Source organism: Erythrolamprus reginae, chromosome 9, assembly GCF_031021105.1.
Source record: "Erythrolamprus reginae isolate rEryReg1 chromosome 9, rEryReg1.hap1, whole genome shotgun sequence".
In the NCBI taxonomy this organism is placed as follows: domain Eukaryota; kingdom Metazoa; phylum Chordata; class Lepidosauria; order Squamata; family Dipsadidae; genus Erythrolamprus; species Erythrolamprus reginae.
In genome coordinates this window covers 8189642-8207917 of record NC_091958.1, presented here as the reverse complement: position 1 = coordinate 8207917, position 18276 = coordinate 8189642, and the positions used below count along the sequence as shown (strand labels likewise).

The window sequence follows — 18276 nt, the reverse complement described above, 5'->3', positions numbered from 1 at the left end:
CCCTCGTTTTGTTAAGTAGTTGCTATAGCCAGCACAGTTGGCTGTACTGTATGACTCAAGGTGCGTTCCTAAGTATCGTATGCAAAAAAAAAAAACCCAAGCTAAATTTTTGGGCACGTGTCCAACTGCCCTTTCCCTGCCGCCCTGAGAGAATTGCTGACTCAAACAACGACCTAAATAAGCTTGTGAAATCATCCCGACCCTGCAGTACTTCTCTCAAAGATTGACAATTCTCCTCTAGAGATGCACCCTTGGAAGAGCATTCGGCAGGCATCTGAAAATGCGCACGACGGCTTTGTTCTACTTTGTGCGGTTTCGTGAATAAAAAAGGGGAGAAATATTCAAAATTGAATGATATAATCATCATTTGAGAACGCCTCACTTGTGCGCGCCTTGCATCTTGCCTTAATTGTAAGCCTACATAACGCTGCTGTCTCCTTTGAAGTCAAAACTGGTTAGTACTACTGTCAAGTGTCATGAAGCCGATATCTATCAATCTATGCAACTAGTTTATTATGTACCTGGAGCACGTGTCATCCCTCGCAGCCAGGGCATGACATGACTGCAAACAAAATCTTTCCAAAACTATATTATGTCCTGGTGTATCCAGACATTCTTAATACAGACTTTACATGCCTTGCTAATCATCCCTATATCCAGTAACATAAATCTCGTACTGGTAGTTCTCGACTTATAACTAGTCACTTAACGATCATTCAAAGTTAAGACAGACCTGAAAAAAGTTATTTAATGATCCGTCTTCTAAGTTACAATTGCTGCTGCACCCTTTCCCCCATGGCCGTGTGATTGTATTTTGCTTAGTAACTGGCTCACATTTACAACGAGCTGCAACATCTTGGGACCATGTTTGCATTGCATTTTTCTATTTTCTGGCACAAAAATGTCCGTTGGACGAGTTGGTCTTACAACAATTTGTTTTGCTTAATGCCCGCAGTTGCTCATTTAAGGAACCCTTATAAAAAGGATTGTTAAATTGAGACCAGTCCCATGGCAATCTGAGTTATGAACAAAATTCCAGACTCAGTTGTGGTTGTAAAGTTGAGGGCTACTGTGAACAGCACTTTCCCCATTCGCTCGCCTTTTTGTTGCCTCAAATCTCGTTTGTGTTAAAAGAATGACTTTAGTCATCTGAATTGTTTTTTTCATTTTAGATAACTTTAAAAACAAGTTACTGGGTGCAGTTTGTGCTAACATGCCTGGCTTCTAGGAACGAATACAAAATGTGTGTGAGATCATGCATCACATTTCTCCTGGATGTTCCCATCTATAAATGGCCCAAAGGAAGTTAGGCAGATAAGCATTCACAGAATAGCCTGCTGGAAGGATCCTTGGCACAAAAGGACCCTGCTGCAGGATCCTAGCATTAAGGGGTAAGGAATACTTCCATTTTAGTTTGCTTTCATTCCATTATCAAAACAAAAAACAAAATGAGACCAGCCAACATCACTTTAAGGTATTTCAGTTTACCAGAAATTCTTTTAATGACAGAATTTTTAAAAAGACCAAAACAGCTTGTTTTAACTGTCTCCTTTAAACAAATGGCCTATACTTATAGTTACAAATGCTGTAAACTATGCTTTCTTGTATTGCACAACCAATTAATACAAGAATGACCTCAAAATCTTTCAAGATATCTCAAATTCTTTTGAAAATGGGCCCGGATTTGCCACTAACTTAAAAATAAATTAGAAGAACATTATGGAATAACTTATTCAAAATCAAGTTTGAAATCAAAATGCAATGATATCTACAATCTAAAAGATGACTATTTTGGAATCTGTCTAATGATGTTGTCTATATTCTTCAAGTTCTATATACCATTCTTCGCGGCAAAACAGCACCCAAAAAACATTACCATATGGAAGTCTACCTTTAGTCATAAACAATTTTGCTGTGTATTAGAAGATGACACCCGTAAGTAGTATTTCAAAAGGTCCCCTTCCAAAAAGCAAAAAGGAAACAGAAAAAAAAAACCCTGAATCACAGGAAAGAAAAATCATTTATTTAATGAAAAACTAGAAGTTAATAAAAATTAGCAAATACACAGAAACTTTATACAAGAACAGCAGCAATACTATGTAGTGACTTGGGAAGAAGAAAAAAAGCAAGGGAGAAAAGGAAGGAACAGGGGAGATACAGCGGTCAAACCCAAAACCGCTGTGCATGGCTTGTCAGTCAAAAGGAACACAAATGAAAACACAAAACAGTATCCTTTTCCAAAAGTACAATTAATCTACAAAGATGTTTAGAACTATTTTACATCACTTTTCATAGAATCAATTCTTAATATAAAAGGACGCCCATTTTGGGAGTATATATATATAATATAATTTTTATATTATATATATATATATTTATATATTTATATTTCAGTGGTTTACTGCTGACTCATTTAAATATATTAGTGTTATTACATGCAACTGTTACCTGCACCTGAACAGTCTTCCCATTAATTTACCTTCATGGATGCTGGCCTCTCCCTCCCAATTGTTCACTCCTAGCAGTCAAATGTTTACCACCTTTTCTGCGAAACTGAATGCAGCGGATTTGGATTGAGGTGATGATTATTATTATTTTAGCCACTGGCCCTGAAAATGTCAGATTGGGGGGTTCAGCACATTGAAATTGTCACATTAATACCTAAGTTGCCGTTCTCTGCAAACAGTTGTGCAATGCTGGTGTCGAAGACTAAGCAGTCACTATTCATGATGGCTGTTGCAATCCCCTCATGGATCGATCGCGGGGTTGCTTCCCAAGTCAATCGCCGCCTGTGGCCGTTTAGCTCAAGGCGGTATGCAAAATTTTCCGCTTGTTTCCGCGTGCCTATCAACTGTACGATTGCAAAGAACTGCTGGTGGCCGTCGTATTTCTCCTGCTTCTCCAGTACTAACATGAAGTGAAAGCCAAAGCAAGACTGCATCATAACCCAGTCGACAGCTCCGGGAAGATTAATGTCTGTAGCAAGGAAAACAATATCTTCTCCCTGTAGCGTTGTTATTGATTTATGTTGGTGCATGAGGTGTGGCATCACAGCATCCAGAGAGCCTTGCCACTTACAAGAGGCCCCAGGGCACGGACAAGAGTAAGGCCTGAATTCGCAAAGCTCTTCGTGGTCAGCTTTCTCGGTATGCGGCAAGGTTATCTCGCAGCCAGAGGAGGCGTATTTGCAAGGAAACAGTACGGAGTTGGCCACTTTTTCCATAGCCAAATTCCGAATGGAACCCAAGGGTCCTCGGCAAGTCGGGCAACAGGTGAGCTTGGGGCGACAATTGCTACAGACGAGGTGCCCACTTTGGCACTGGAGGATAGGTGGTAGCACATAGTCAAAACAGACAGGGCACTCGAAAAGGCTGGCCAAGTCATTGTTGGACGCGGTGGTGCCCGTCAAGGCAGGTACCCTTTGGGATGGTGTACACTTCGAGGTACCTGTCGGAAGTGCTGTGGCAGTCTGACGACTCATTTCTGTAAGAAACGAATGGAAAAAAAACACCAAAGTGAGTTCCTTTAAATTAGCAACAATCATCTCACACTTCTTTATAGGGAAAAGATCAAATTCAACAATGGGCTGATCCATAGAGACTTCAGTGCAATCATTTCTCACAGTGGCTTTCAGATGGTGGCAAACAAAACAATAAAGGTTATATACCTCTCTGAACAACTGATATTTAGACATGCACAGCCTCTAAAATGTTCCATACTTACTAGCTCCAAAATAGTTACCTTCCATAATGAGGTGTCAAATCTGCTATGAAGGTTCTCTAAAAGACACTAAGAAGTTTTGATAACAGCAACAGGTTTTACCTGAAATGGAATCACTATAGGAACATTTTCCTCATTTTTTTCTCCACCACTGCTATTAAATAAACAGTATTTAAAAAGAGTGCTTATTTAAATACCAAACTGATTTAGAACACCTTTAATCTCTCTTTTTTTTTAAAAAAAAAGCAAGCCTACCTTCCAGCCCAAATATTTATGAAGTTTACAAACTGGTAAACTAAAGGTATCAATGAGTAACTGAAAATTATTTTGTATGGCAAAATGTTAGCTATGATTTGCTTGATTAAACAGGATCTGTAGGTATTCCCGGAACTGGGAATATTAAGAAAACTTCCAGAGGTTCTAAACTTGTGATAGAAATCACACCCTAGACCCGCAACAATAATGTATAGCCAAAACTCTTTTGCCAAAACTCAATAAAATCCAGCAGTGTTTGTAATAAAATTTCACTTGTTTTCTGGCATCTTTTTTTTACCATTCCAAACAGAGAAATTCTCTACTGACAGGAACTGCCCGTTGCTGGCTAATCAAGCTCAGTCAGGATTTTCCAACATCTCCAAATTAGCTCCTAGTTAAAAATAAAAAGGTTTCCTCAGTAGATACGTGCTCTTGAAGAAACCTCCTTCACTATACACTGAGATCATTTCCTCAAGATACCCTGGGTGATATAATTAGCTATTCTGCCAGGCCTCTTGCAGTGCAAAAACTGCCATCATCTTAGTGACAAACACCGAGGAGGTAAGCAATGGCGTTATGCCCAGGAGGAATTGCAGCACCCTTAGCCAACATATTTCAGCATGTTATACTTTGTAGGAAAAGATGGAAAAAAAAGCAGTCTCTCCCTAAACACGTGGGACCAAAATATCAGTATTCAACTACTTGACAGTTTACATTTTGTTTTTCATACTAATCAGAACATTTTCATCAAATATTTTCCCTGGCCATCTGGCTACATGTTTTTGCCTGGCTGAAATGCTATTAAATACCTATAGCTAAATATAGCTAACCTCAGCAGGCTGGTAACAATCTCCCTGGGCATGCCAAGAAGCATCTGCAAACCCCAGAAAAGTACTATATGGTGAAACCAATTAATGGGGTGGGATTCAGCAGTTAAAGTATTCAAATTAAAACAATGTCCCAATTTATTTGGCAGCAAATTTCTCTGGAAAAAAAATCATGGTTAAAGCAAAGTACTGTCATATTTCAGCTGCTGTAATTAAAAAGGCAAGGGCAGCATGTAACATCTTGGGATAGTATTTCTCCTTTTGGTTAAAAGAGAGGAAAGGCCTGTTCTGCCTATGAATTCTAAATAAATTTCCTCCAGAACTGTTTATGATGAAAGAAGACATTCCTTTAAATCAAACTTGTTATAATGAGGGAATGTTCAAATATGTATTTGGTTACCCTGTTGTGTAAAGCACCCACACCCAATAAGCTGGGCATCACACATAGCCATACTCGACCAGGCCACATATTCCATAATATGCAATCCTGTAAAGTGATTTAGAAATCGCTTTTCCACACCCTTTATTCAAACGGCAAGTGCTTCCAACTACTTTTATCAAGTTTATCAATGCTTAACCCTAGTTATTTCATACGCCAAGAGATTAATCATTTGAGTTTTACACTTGCTGTGAAACAATTCCCACACTAGGTTTATTCATTCATTTATTAGATTTGTATGCCGCCCCTCTCCATAGACTCGGGGCGGCTCACAGCAACAATAAAACAATGTACAAGAAATCTAATAATTTAAAAAACACTAAAAACCCCATTATTAAAAGCAAACATACACACAAACATACCATGCATAAACTGTATAGGCCAGGGGAGATGTCTCAATCCCCCCATGCCTGACGGCAGAGGTGGGTTTTAAGGAGTTTACAAAAGGCAAGGAGGGTAGGGGCAGTTCTAATCTCCGGGGGGAGTTGGTTCCAGAGGGTCGGGGCTGCCACAGAGAAGGCTCTTCCCCTGGGTCCCACCAAACGACATTGTTTATTCAATAGGACCCGGAGAAGGCCAACTCTGTGGGACCTAACCGGTCACTGGGATTCGTGCGGCAGAAGGCGGTCCCGGAGATATTCTGATCCGATGCCATGAAGGGCTTTATAGGTGATAACCAACACTTTGAATTGTGACCGGAAACTGATCGGCAACCAATGCAGGCTGCGGAGTGCTGGTGTAACATGGGCATACCTAGGGAAGCCCATGATTGCTCTCGCAGCTGCATTCTGCACGATCTGAAGTTTCCGAACACTTTTCAAAGGTAGCCCCATGTAGAGAGCATTACAGTAGTCAAACCTCGAGGTGATGAGGGCATGAGTGACTGTGAGCAGTGAGTCCCAGTCCAGATAGGGCCGCAACTGGTGCACCAGGCGAACGTCCCCCTCGCCACAGCTGAAAGATGGTTCTCTAATGTGAGCTGTGGATCGAGGAGGATGCCCAAGTTGTGGACCCTCTCAGAGGGGGTCAATAATTCTCCCCCCCCCCCCCGGGTTATAGACGGACAGATGGAATTGTCCCTGGGAGGCAGAACCCACAGCCACTCCGTCTTATCCGGGTTGAGTCTGAGTCTGTTGACACCCATCCAGATCCTAACAGCCTCCAGGCACCGGCACATCATTTCCACTGCTTCGTTGACTGGACATGGGGTGGAGATGTACAGCTGGGTATCATCAGCATACTGATACCTCACCCCATGCCCCTGGATGATCTCACCCAGTGGTTTCATGTAGATATTGAATAGCAGGGGGGAGAGGACCGACCCGAGGCACCCCACAAGGGATTAACCTTGAAGTCGACCTCTGACCCCCCACTAACACCGACTGCAACCGACCAGAGAGGTAGGAGGAGAACCACTGAAGAACAGTGCCTCCCACTCCCAACCCCTCCAGCCGGCGCAGAAGGATACCGTGGTCGATGGTATCGAAAGCCGCTGAGAGGTCAAGAAGCACCAGGACAGGGGATAAACCCCTGTCCCGGGCCTGCCAGAGATTTATAGGGGTATTCCATAGTTATAGAATCCATCAAGAATTTACTGATTCTTGCAAACTGAGGAAGGGACCCCATTCTCATATGAAGTTTTTATTATTGACAAGAACATGCTCTGGAAAAGTTTTCTAACTAGATTATTTGCCAATTTATAATTAGATCCTTTGGATGGCCTTGTGGAACAATATATATGTAAAATTGTATTTCATATTAAACCTATTAGTATAAATGTTTTACAGGCTGTTTTATTGAGCTTAAAATAACTCAGTAGCTTTCTGTATTGCCACTCATTTGCTACAAGAGAAAACCCTCATGTGACGAAATCCTTAATCCATTTGGATGGAACTGATCACCACTGCAGTCATCTAACCGGACAGGACAAGTTTCTATGTACAGTATTCATTTAACTTCTTTAGACCACATCTAGAACTTTCTCCACTTTCATCCTTGTGAAGGACAGTCTTCCTGGCTGAGTGTGGACCTGAATCTAATCCTGAGTCATAGTCCAACACCCTAACCAGTCTGTTAGCTCTTTCTTTCAATTTAAATTGAACTGGCTTTACTAAAAACATGTTTTGCAAACTGAAATATCTAGCTTGCTTGAAATGATATTTCATTTCTAGAACTGCAAAATCTGAGCATGTTATTAAAGTACTAAATTTTTATTTGACCTATTTAAAACCTAATTTTCCAATTCTTTATAATTGTGTTCATGTTAGTTGCTAAGTATTGGTTTACACACTATTGTAGGTCTCGTGCTTTACTGTAAAGGGTTTTAAAGCATTTCTGTGTCCAAAGCACTATAATTCCAAGTATAAATTACTATAAAATATTTATATGAAGTAATGCAAGAAAAAGAATCTGAGATTCCAATTACTGTTCCTTACCCCCTTTATCTATAGGCCAGATTCAATATTATATCAATTAAAGTATTAGCACACAAATTACTAGTTATTAACAGCTGGAAGTATTCCCCATTTCCCCCACCCCATGGTTAAATCTTCAAAAACAAATTGTACCAATAACAGATGGAAATATATGCAAAAGCCTGCTGTGCTGGGAGTAGAAAACTGAAACTAATCTTTATCCAGCAAGAGAATTAGTCAGTGACTCACAACTTTTAAGTGTTTTGTATACTTTCTCAAAATACAAATGACAGGGTGTGGATGAATGTGGGATCCTGCCTCATTATCATGGAGCATGTCAGATCATGCCCAACTGTAAAACAGATCTCCAGTGTTACACAATGTATGTAGATCTGTTTTCTGACCACATCAAAACTTTACTTGCCAACTATACTAAAAATCACTACTTTTTAACAGTCAGCAATTATGTGAGAATATAATCTACTTGCTGAGATTCCAAAATTCTATTTCGCACAGTATTTGTAGGATTTCTGCTCTATTAGAAAGGGGATCCTGCTCTATTTTGGTATTAGAGGGGAAAAAAATCAAGTACAACTACAATTAAAATCAAATACAATTAGACAACTATGAACAAACTCTTTTCTCCAAGATTTTTTAACCACATAAAAGATGATGATTTTTAATTGGCAAATACTTTTAAAGACCTCAAGAATTCAAATACAAATTGCCAAATTATTATTCTTTTAGATTACCATATCATGGCATGCTAAATTCCAAACTGACACAATTACTTAATAATGTATTGCAAACATATTACAAAGGGATTCCTCTTTGTCACATTTTAGACATATAGTGAATATTGAACAAAAGCAAAACATTAGTGACTATTCCATTCCCATTTAAAGCATGTGAAGATTTCATTTGTGATACAGTACGTGGTTCTGCTACTTAAAAGGACCAATTCAACTAAATTACCATCTGCTGAAAACTTACAGGTGTTTCTCACATTTCTTTAAAACAAACAAGACAAATGCCTGTGATATGCCAGGGCCACACAACGGACATCTACAACTCTTGAATATGAGACTCCAAACAATATCAGCTTAGAAATGTGCTACCTTTTCTTTTGTTGCTTTTATTCCCTGGCAGACATGTATCAAGGATTCCTTTCCAAGCATACAAAAAACTGAAGGCGGATTTCCCCGTCATCAGGAGTAAAACAGCTCATTGCGTTTCTCCATAGAAACAAAAACAATCCAAAACAGAGGCCCCTCCTGGAAATTCCTAGGCTTGCAGACAGACAGCGCAAACACAATACCCAGAAGGGGGCACAAATCCATGAAAGGCAGGCAGCTTCCCGAACATGGCCAGGGTGTGGAAATACATTTCTTTTTCAGTAGTTTCCGAAGTAATCCTGAGCATAAACCAATTGGGGAAAAGAAGGGGGGGAGGAAGCAAAGATGAGAGCCACGGAGTTGCAAATCCAGCCAGTCTGCAGTTAGATCCACTTTGATCAGAAAAGCTCCTTAGGATGGCTCCTGCATTGTCACTTCCACCAGCCGAGTCTTTTTGTAATATTGGGTGATCTCCAGAGTCAGAACTAGCCACGGCACAAATCCAATAGCTGCAGCAGCTCCTGCAGAATTCAGCCGAGTGCCTTCTGCAGCAAAGCCACTGGCTGCTGAAGGAACCCTGAGTCTGCTATTCTTCGGCTCTTCGTACACATCGGGGAGGGAGCCACGGAATAGAGGCGGTGTCTCACTTCGGCCTCGGGAAGGAAGAGGCAGGCTGGCCAGCCAGCCAACGGGCGTATCTGCCTCACATGACCAGCTGGACTCTGCATGCAGTCAACTAATGCAGGCATCCATCAAAGCAGAGCCTGCTTAATGCAGGGAAAGAAAGGCTGGGAAAAAGGAGCCCTGGGCCTTTCCCCAACCGCAGCCAGGCTAGGAGAGGAGCTGAGTATAGTGCCCTCCTCCCTCCCCATCCCAGGACCAGACTGTCTCCAACAAGCAGCTGGTGAGTTTAATTAGTGGCCCCTTGTCACATTTTAGACATATAGTGAATATTGAACAAAAACAAAACATTAGCGACTATTCCGTTCCCTTAATTAGTGCTTTAACATGGAACAGAAAGAGCAGCAAGGCCAGCAGACTTTCTCGAAACCAATGAGGCTCTTTGTCCAGCAGCTAGGCTGTTATCTTCTCCCTCCCTATGCACAGTCCAGCAGGAGGAAGACTTGATCTGGGCTTGGAAGCTAGGCATGACTGATTAATATTTGGATGGGAGACCACTAGGAAATTCCAGGTGTCAAAACAAAACAATATTCTCGAAGAGACAGTGGTAAATCTCTTGTATAGTGAGGAAAACTGCATAGCTATCTCCAGATAAGCTCAACTCACTAAATTGTAACATGGACATTTTGGAATAAACAATCCCTTTTATGATTAATAAGACTACTAGTTCTCTCCATGTGGCCCACAGGCTGACAGCTACTGAAGAGTGCCTGCCATACTTGCCAATGCCAAGAATGGAACACAAGGTATTTTACACAGGCTATGGAGATTTCCCATGAAAACAGCTGTCTCCAAAAGTTTTTAAATGCTAATGTAACATAAATAAATTATTAAATATATTACAGAATTAATAGTAACTGTATTTAATTTTACTTCAGTCTCTGTGAGATCAAAACAAATTGGGTTTCTTCTGTCACTAACTTTTAGTATGCAGCCTTCAAAAAAAAAGTTGTTCCTCTGATGCACTGAATGCCAGAAATAGCAGCAGTTACAACAGGACTTATCTAATGACGCATGGAGCAAACAGCTGCAAATTCCTAGGGTTCCTATAGCTTTAAACCTAAAGGTATAAGCATCTGTATTAAAAGTGTATGGATTTAGATAATTAAGCAATTTTAAATGGTTAAGTGATATAAACCAAACCTTTAAAACACTAGGGGACGGGACGATAGACTGAAAGTATATTTCTGTTTGGAAGGTCATTTCAGGCTCTAACAGTTACTACTATGTGCAGTGGAGGCTTCAGAGAACCACCTAACAAGAAGGTCACTGCATGGTAATGGGTCTTAAAAATGTCACCTCTTTCAAACCTACATTCTTTTCTATGTGAGGCCAGCTCTAAAACTGCATACTCATTTCCTGCCTCTATTCCCCGTTTTGAGGAAGTCTTGTGTGATGATGGGTCATGGAGACTTTTTCAAGGCTTTTGAGGTTTCACCTAAAGAAATACCCTTTTGAAACATGCCCTGTAATAATACTCTGTTGGAATATTTCATGCGGGTGTCACCTATCAAAATGTGACAACTACTTGTCTTTTAGTGTGTGAATGGAATACTGTACTTAGAAAATATCAGCGCTGTAGGTTAAATTAAATCTGAAAAGGCACTGAGGAAAAAACAAGTCACTTCCTTGTTATCAAGAAAACCAATTTAAGTCACCAGAAATCTAGTTCAACTGAAACAAGGGACATCACTTACAAGGATAAAGTCTGAAAAGTAATGTTACAGAAGTTACTTGAATCCTATTGCTCTACAAATATTGAATCCACTTTAGTATGTAAAGTGATACACACACATGTATAAATTAAACAAGAAACTTGGAATTAACAATTAGCTACTCAACAAAGATAGAGATTACACCATCCACATACATCCATTACACAAGCCAAATAACATTTTCTTCCAGGTTCTCATAGAAAAGCTGTGAGGGACTTCCAGGTTCATAAGAAATATATTTTCATACAATTCCAGTGATATTTCCTGGTGGTCTGCCATCCAGTACTAACAAAACTGATGATGTTTCAGCCACATTCATTATACAGGTAAACTATAAATAAATGCACTTCAATGCTACTGAAATCCTCCTTTAAAAAGATATTTAGGATGCAATTAACTGGAAATACATACAAACTGTAATAACAGAACTAATTCAACAAGTTACAACACATACCAGCTAGATCACCATAAAACATATCACGTTGTATGTTGTGTATTGACTCAGGTTGAAGAACTAGTAACAATTTCTTAAGTCCAAATTGTTTGTGGTCAGCATTCATCCCAATTTTGGGACACTTTTCCTTAAGCTGATGCTTTACGTCAACAGAATGTCAAACTTAATACCTAAGTGCCCACCTCTACTGGGTTTTTTGGGTTGTGATGGTGGTGGAGCAGTTTGTATTTCAATTAACTACAAAAAGAGTCATGTACACTTAATTTTGCTTCAGTGTAGCATTATCTCCCTAAAATCTTGGAAAACTGTAAGAGTTTGAAATGAACTTTCTGTGATGTTCATTATCTTTATACAAACTATTATCAGGAGCCTGAAAGTGATTTGTATTTGGTCTGCAATTCTTAAGCTCCTATGTGCATTAATGTCAAAGCAAATTTAGTAACCGATCTCAATGAGGAATGGGTTTGCCTTCAAATTCCATAGTTAGAACTTGCCTTTCCCCCCCTTTCAATAAGTTACTACTTGTATCTAAAAAAGAAATGAGCTATCTTTGTTTATAATTAATGTCTGTGGTGCAACTGATGAGGATTTTTAAATGTAAAAATGAAAAATTAATTTCAACGCAATATGTATTCAGTAGCTTGTTTTTAAAGTCTGATCCCGAAAAATGACAGTATTCCTGCAGTATCTTTCATCTGTCAAAATAGTTTGGCTCCATTAGGTCATTGCTACTCTCACTTTTACAAGCATCCATATAAATGCTTTAATATACACTGACAAAACATAAATGTGAGAAAGTAAGAACACAATAAACTCAGATAGGCAATTACTGTTACCATTTAACATCACTCCATAAATCTGCTCCAAAAGAAACATTTTCATTTGATTCAAAGATTACAAGTTACAAACATAAAACAAAAAGATGTATTGAATCTTTCAAAGCATAAACACAAGTTTTGAATTGAACAAGAGTTACTTTGCTCATCAGTAGTTAAAATAGAAAATGTGCCCATGCATTCCATTGATTCCACAATAGTGAAGGATGCTGCTAACTTTAAAGTGATGGCCAACATCCAAATTATTCAAGTATCTTGCACAGCCCAAGGGATAGCTGGACTTCTATTTTACACATGCAAGTCCCCTGTTCCTCTCTTTTGACATTTAAAAATCTGTTTTTAGAGGGGAAGAAATGGGAAATTTTCTAGATTTCACCACCTTTAGTTTCCATACCTGTGGCACTTGCCAAATTTTTTCCAATGCAATGTTAGCCCTGAATTATTCCTTCTCTACAAAGATAAACAAGATACACTTGTTCATGTACATCAAAAAACATACAGCAATGTGTAGTAGGTAGGCATGGCATCATGCAAGAACAGAGACAGTTGGAAAGAGAGAAAGGAGATCTCTGGTAGGACAATTAGGGATGAGGACAGCTTGGAAAGATCTCCCAAAGCTTATAATCAGAGCTACAGTCCCAGGTACACTTACCTGGGAGAAAACTCTACTGAACCCAGTGGGATTTAATTCAAAATAATCAGTCTACCCAGTCAAACTGAGTTTCTGAACCTCACTCCACCCAAGCAAAACCATCCAATGGGATTTACCTTGAAGTCAAAATGCAGAACTGCCAACCAGCAAGTGGCAGCTGTTGTTTTTTTTAATGGATCCAGAAAAAGAGAAGTATTGAAGCTTCCCACAGCCCTTTTCCTCTCTCTCTGCATGCATTATCCAGAGAGGAAACCCCTGGATTGAAGATGCGGATTTTCTAAAGTCAGGAATGGGAGGAGAAAAGTTTATCAACCCTCACCCTCCTCATTCCTGATTTCATTTCTTTAGGATAAGGATGAAAGCCTCCCAAAGAAAAGAAAGAGAAAAGAAAGTGGGAAAAGGGCATCTTAGTTCTTCTCAGTCACAAGGCTACTATACTAAAAGAAAGGGAGAGTGGACAAATCAGAGAGATAATGAATGGATGAGTGAAGACAGGATGAATGGAGGTAGGTAAGTTGGTAGATAGATATACATAGAAGTTTGATGATAGATAGATAATATAATATACAGGCCGGCAGATAATATAATATACAGAAAGAGAGGAAGTCAGGCAGGCTGGCTGATAGATGAATGGGTGGAGAGAGAGATGAATAGATAGAGTTAGACAATGGATGGATGGGTGGGTGGGTGGAGAGTGATAGATTGATAGATAATGGATGGATAGACAAAGAGAGAGAGAGATAAAGATAGATAGATAGATAGATAGATAGATAGATAGATAGATAGATGATAGATAGATAGATAGATAGATAGATAGATGATATACAGGACGGCAGAAAGAGAGGCAGGTAAGGCAGGTTGATGGATTGATAGGTAGATGAATAGAAAGATAGAGGAATAGACAGACGATAGATATACAAACAGCCTGGCAGAGAGAGAGAGAGAGGCAGGCAGGCAGATAGTTAGATTAGATAGATAGACTGTATAGATAGTAAAGATACATAATTTACTGGAATTAGATTTGGGAGGGTCCTTGGAGGTCTTCTAGTCCAACCCCTTCTCTTCTGGAGATCAGATGGATGGATAGACAGACAGGCAGAGATAGATAGAAAAAGACAGAAAGTAAGAAAGAAAGAAAGAAAGAAAGAAAGAAAGAAAGAAAGAAAGAAAGAAAGAAAGAAAGAAAGAAAGAAAGAAAGAAAGAAAGGTGCCTATATGCCCAGACTCACACTTCAGCTTCCGCTTCTCCGCCTCACAAAAAGACCGGCCTGTTGCAAAAGCCAACAAAAACCAAGTTGCCGGTTAACTATAAAACAGCTTTTCCGTGTATGTGCGTATGTGGGAAGCTCAGGGCACCGTATAGGGAGAGGGGGTTCTTCTCCTTGAGCAGGAGGCTGGACTAGAAGACCTCCAAGGCCCCTTTCAGCTCTATTCTGATCGATGGGTCGGATTCCTTCCCCCCCTCCCCGTCCGTTGCTGCGCGTGCGAGAGAAGCCCGTGTCTGGGCCTCGTCAGCCTCCTCGCCTCAGCCGCCTTCTTTCCCCGCCCCACCCCCGCCACCGGAGCGGCTCCTTTTGTTCGGCGGGCCTGGGCCCTCCTCCTCCCGCCCGGTCCGGCTTCCCCTGAAGGCAAAAGCCCCTCCGCCGAAAGAGAAACGCCTGGGCAGCGGCCCGGTTGGCCCCTCCGTTTCGCCAGGCCCGGTTGGCGTTTTTTTTTCCCCTCAGAATTTTTTTCTCCCTCAGAAAAGGCCCGACCGCGTCGCTAGGCCACGGCGTGAGGGGAACGCCGCAATCCAGGCCTGACCAGGCCCGGTCTAGTGGAAAGCGGCGCGGTGGGCCAAGGTTTCCCTCCTCACCTGTGGGCGCTGGGCTGGGCTGAGCCTCGGCCTGGCTCCCACCCGGAGTGTCCGCGAGGATCGAGCGGGCGTTCGTTGAAGGCGACGAACAGGAGGAGGAGAAAAGGAGGCGCGCGAGGGAGGCAGCAAACACACAAACAAAAAAAGAGGGAGGGAGGGAGACAAGAGAGGCGGGCCGGGCCGGCCGGCGGGGCGCTGCGTGGCTCCTCAAGCGAAGGTGGGGGGGGGGGACAAGACTCGTGCGCGCGGGCGCGGCCAACCAACCGACGAACCGGTCGGAGGAAGAAAAGGAAAAGACGAAAAACAAAAAAAATAGGCGACCGACCGACCCAGGCGATCTTTCTCTCTCTTTTTTTTTCTCTATCCGAAGCGCGACTGAGGCGGGAGGGGGCGCGCGAGGTAAAGCTCTCCGGCGGCTGCGCGCGCACCTGCCTCGCGGGCACTTGCTCTTTCCCGAGGCTGCCGTCCCCGCCGCTTTCTCCCCCCCCCCCTTTCCTCCTTTCACCTGACGCGCAGGCGCGCTCGGACCCGGCTGGCTGGAGGAAGAAAGGGAGGAGTCTTGGTTAGGTCGGAATTCGCCCTTGTGAAGAAATCTTGGTTTATTGGTGGTTTACGCTGCCAACCCAGCAGGAGGATACAGATCAAGCAAAGGGGGGGGGGGGAGAAGGAGGTGAAAAAACATTCACCAATATATGTGTGTGTGTGTGTCTGTATATGTATTTATATATTTCATTATCAGCAAAAATATGTTACATATACAGTATAAGTATATGTGTGTGTGTATGCATAGCAATATATATGTGTGTGTGTGTGTGTGTGTGTGTGTGTGTGTGTGTGTGTGTAAGGGTCCGTGTGTAAGCTGATGAGAGCAAAATAGCTTGAAATAGATCTATATTAATCCCTCTTTTCCTTATCAGCAAAATATGTTACATATACAGTATATATATATATGTGTGTGTGTGTCTGTGTGTTTCCGAACGCTCTTCAGAGGTAGCCCCATGTAGAGAGTTATATTTTATAACTCAATGCTCAACAACTGACTCACATTTATGACCGGTTGCAATGTCCCGGGATCACACGAATCCCAGTGACCGATTAGGTCCCACAGAGTTGGTCTTCTCCAGGTCCCATCGACGAAACAATGCCGTCTGGCGGGACCCAGGGGAAGAGCCTTCTCAGTGGCAGCCCCGGCCCTCTGAAATCAGCTCCCCCTGGAGATTAGGACTGCCCCCACCCTCCTTGCTTTTTGCAAACTTTTGAAAACATCTATGTCGCCAGGCATGGAAAAATTGATATATCCTTAGCTGCCTTTGATTTTAAGGATGGTGTGTTTGGGCTGTATGACTTTTTAATAAGGGGTTTTTAAAGACTGTTTTAACATTGGCTTTGTATATGATGTTTTATTGTTGTGAGCTGCTCCGAGTCCTTGGAGAGGGATGGCATACAAATCTAATAAATTATTATTATTTATATTATTATTATTATTATTATTATTATTATTATTATTATTATTATTTTCAGATTCCCTTCTGACAAGCAAAAGTCAATGGGGAATCCAGATTCACTAATCCAGTGTATCCCAACCTTGGCAACTTGAAGATATCTGGACTTCAACTCCCAGAATTCCCCAGCCAGCATTCGCTGGCTGGGGAATTCTGGGAGTTGAAGTCCAGATATCTTCAAGTTGCCAAGGTTGGGAAACACTGCACTAATCAACCGTGTGACTAATTTAAGAACTGCGGCGATTCACTGATCAACAAATGTGGCAAGAAAAATCATAAAGTAGGGGGGAAACTCACTTAACATGTTGGGCTCAATTGTGGTGGTAAATCAAGGGCCATAGCCCAACACCCCTCAACTTCCATATCAGGCTCTCCAGCAAAAGAGAACTTGGCAATTCCAAAGGCAAAACTCTTGCATTGTCGAACAAGCCTCGATTTCTCCAGGTCTTTGTGGTTTTTAACTTGAAATTTGCAAGCTACGAAGACAATAACCAGAGTTACAAAAGAGCAACGTCTATTGTCTTTGGATTGAACGCAGCGGCTTGAAGTTTCAATGAGGTTGTCGTTTGAAAATAGCTAGACTACAAGATTGCTTAAAGCAAAGATAAATATCCCCCCTTTTTTTTGCCTTTCAAGTGTTTGAAGAATACTGTTGCCTTCCTCTTAATCTTCTCCACTTCAGAATGATCCAGTCCTTTCTCGGAATATGTTTTAGCAGGTAAGGATTCAGGATAAACTTTATGGCTTGTAATCCCCTCTGTCAATAGTGCCGAGTATCTTTTTACCCAGCACTGAATTAATGAGACTCAAGATTTCTGCTGCCTGTACTATATTCTGAAGGACCACTACAACAATATAGCCAAGAAGGCTTCAAGAGTTGTAAACCTAATCCTACGTAGCTTCTGCTCTGGCAATCTCTCACTACTTACCAGAGTTTACAAAACTTTTGCCAGACCCATCCTCGAATACAGCTCATCTGTTTGGAACCCATATCGCATCTCAGACATTAAACACCCTTGAAAATGTCCAAAGATACTTCACCAGAAGAGCCCTTCACTCCTCCACTCGAAACAGAATACCCTATGAGACTAGACTTTCAATCCCGGCCCTAGAAAGTTTAGAACTAAGACGCCTTAAACAAGATCTAAGTATTGCCCACAAGATCATATGCTGCAACGTCCTGCCTGTCGGCGACTACTTCAGCTTCAACCACAACAACACAAGAGCACACAACAGATTTAAACTTAATATTAACCGCTCCAAACTTGACTGTAAAAAATATGACTTCAGTAACCGAGTTGTTGAAGCTTGGAACTCATTACCGGCTTCCATAGTGTCATCCCCAAACCCCCAACACTTTACCCTTAGATTATCTACGGTTGATCTATCCAGATTCCTAAGAGGTCAGTAAGGGGCGAGTACAAGTGCACTAGAGTGCCTTCCGTCCCCTGTCCTATTGCTCTCCTATATCTCCTATACCTTTCTTCTATTCCTATATCTCTTCTTCTATTCTTTCATTGATATGTTCTATTACTTTATCTTCTTTTCTATTATTTCTTAGATATATTTTACTATGAGTATCTCCTCTATAACCTTCATCATGTATTTTATTATGTGTATATACCCACTAAAACCTTCATTGTGTATTGGACAAAATAAATAAATAAATAATTAAAATAAAATAAAGTTAGGGGCCTGAGATGGGCTAGTACAGGGGTAGGCAAAGTTGGCTCTTCAATGAGTTGTGGACTTCAACTCCCAGAATTCCTGAGCCAATCGCACTAGCTCAGGAATTTTGGTAGTGGAAGTCC

At 41.2% G+C, this 18276-nt stretch overlaps 1 protein-coding gene across 4 annotated transcripts; it reads right to left on the bottom strand.

The window, feature by feature from the left end:
* Nucleotides 1-2001: 2001 nt before the first annotated feature.
* SIAH1 (siah E3 ubiquitin protein ligase 1) lies at nt 2002-15457 on the bottom strand. Of its 4 annotated transcripts, none has more exons than XM_070760270.1 (2): nt 14964-15457; nt 2002-3483 (listed from the first exon to the last, which is right to left on the bottom strand). In XM_070760270.1, the coding sequence occupies exon 2, from the start codon at nt 3479-3481 to the stop codon at nt 2633-2635; it is 849 nt and encodes a 282-aa protein (XP_070616371.1). In that variant the 5' UTR covers nt 3482-3483; nt 14964-15457; the 3' UTR covers nt 2002-2632. The 4 variants fall into 4 exon arrangements, with proteins under 4 accessions (XP_070616371.1, XP_070616369.1, XP_070616370.1 ...); XM_070760268.1 differs by lacking the exon at nt 14964-15457 and adding an exon at nt 14338-14361 and having other exon boundaries at nt 2537-3483; XM_070760269.1 differs by lacking the exon at nt 14964-15457 and adding an exon at nt 13225-13247 and having other exon boundaries at nt 2537-3483.
* Between the last annotated feature and the right edge of the window lie 2819 nt (nt 15458-18276).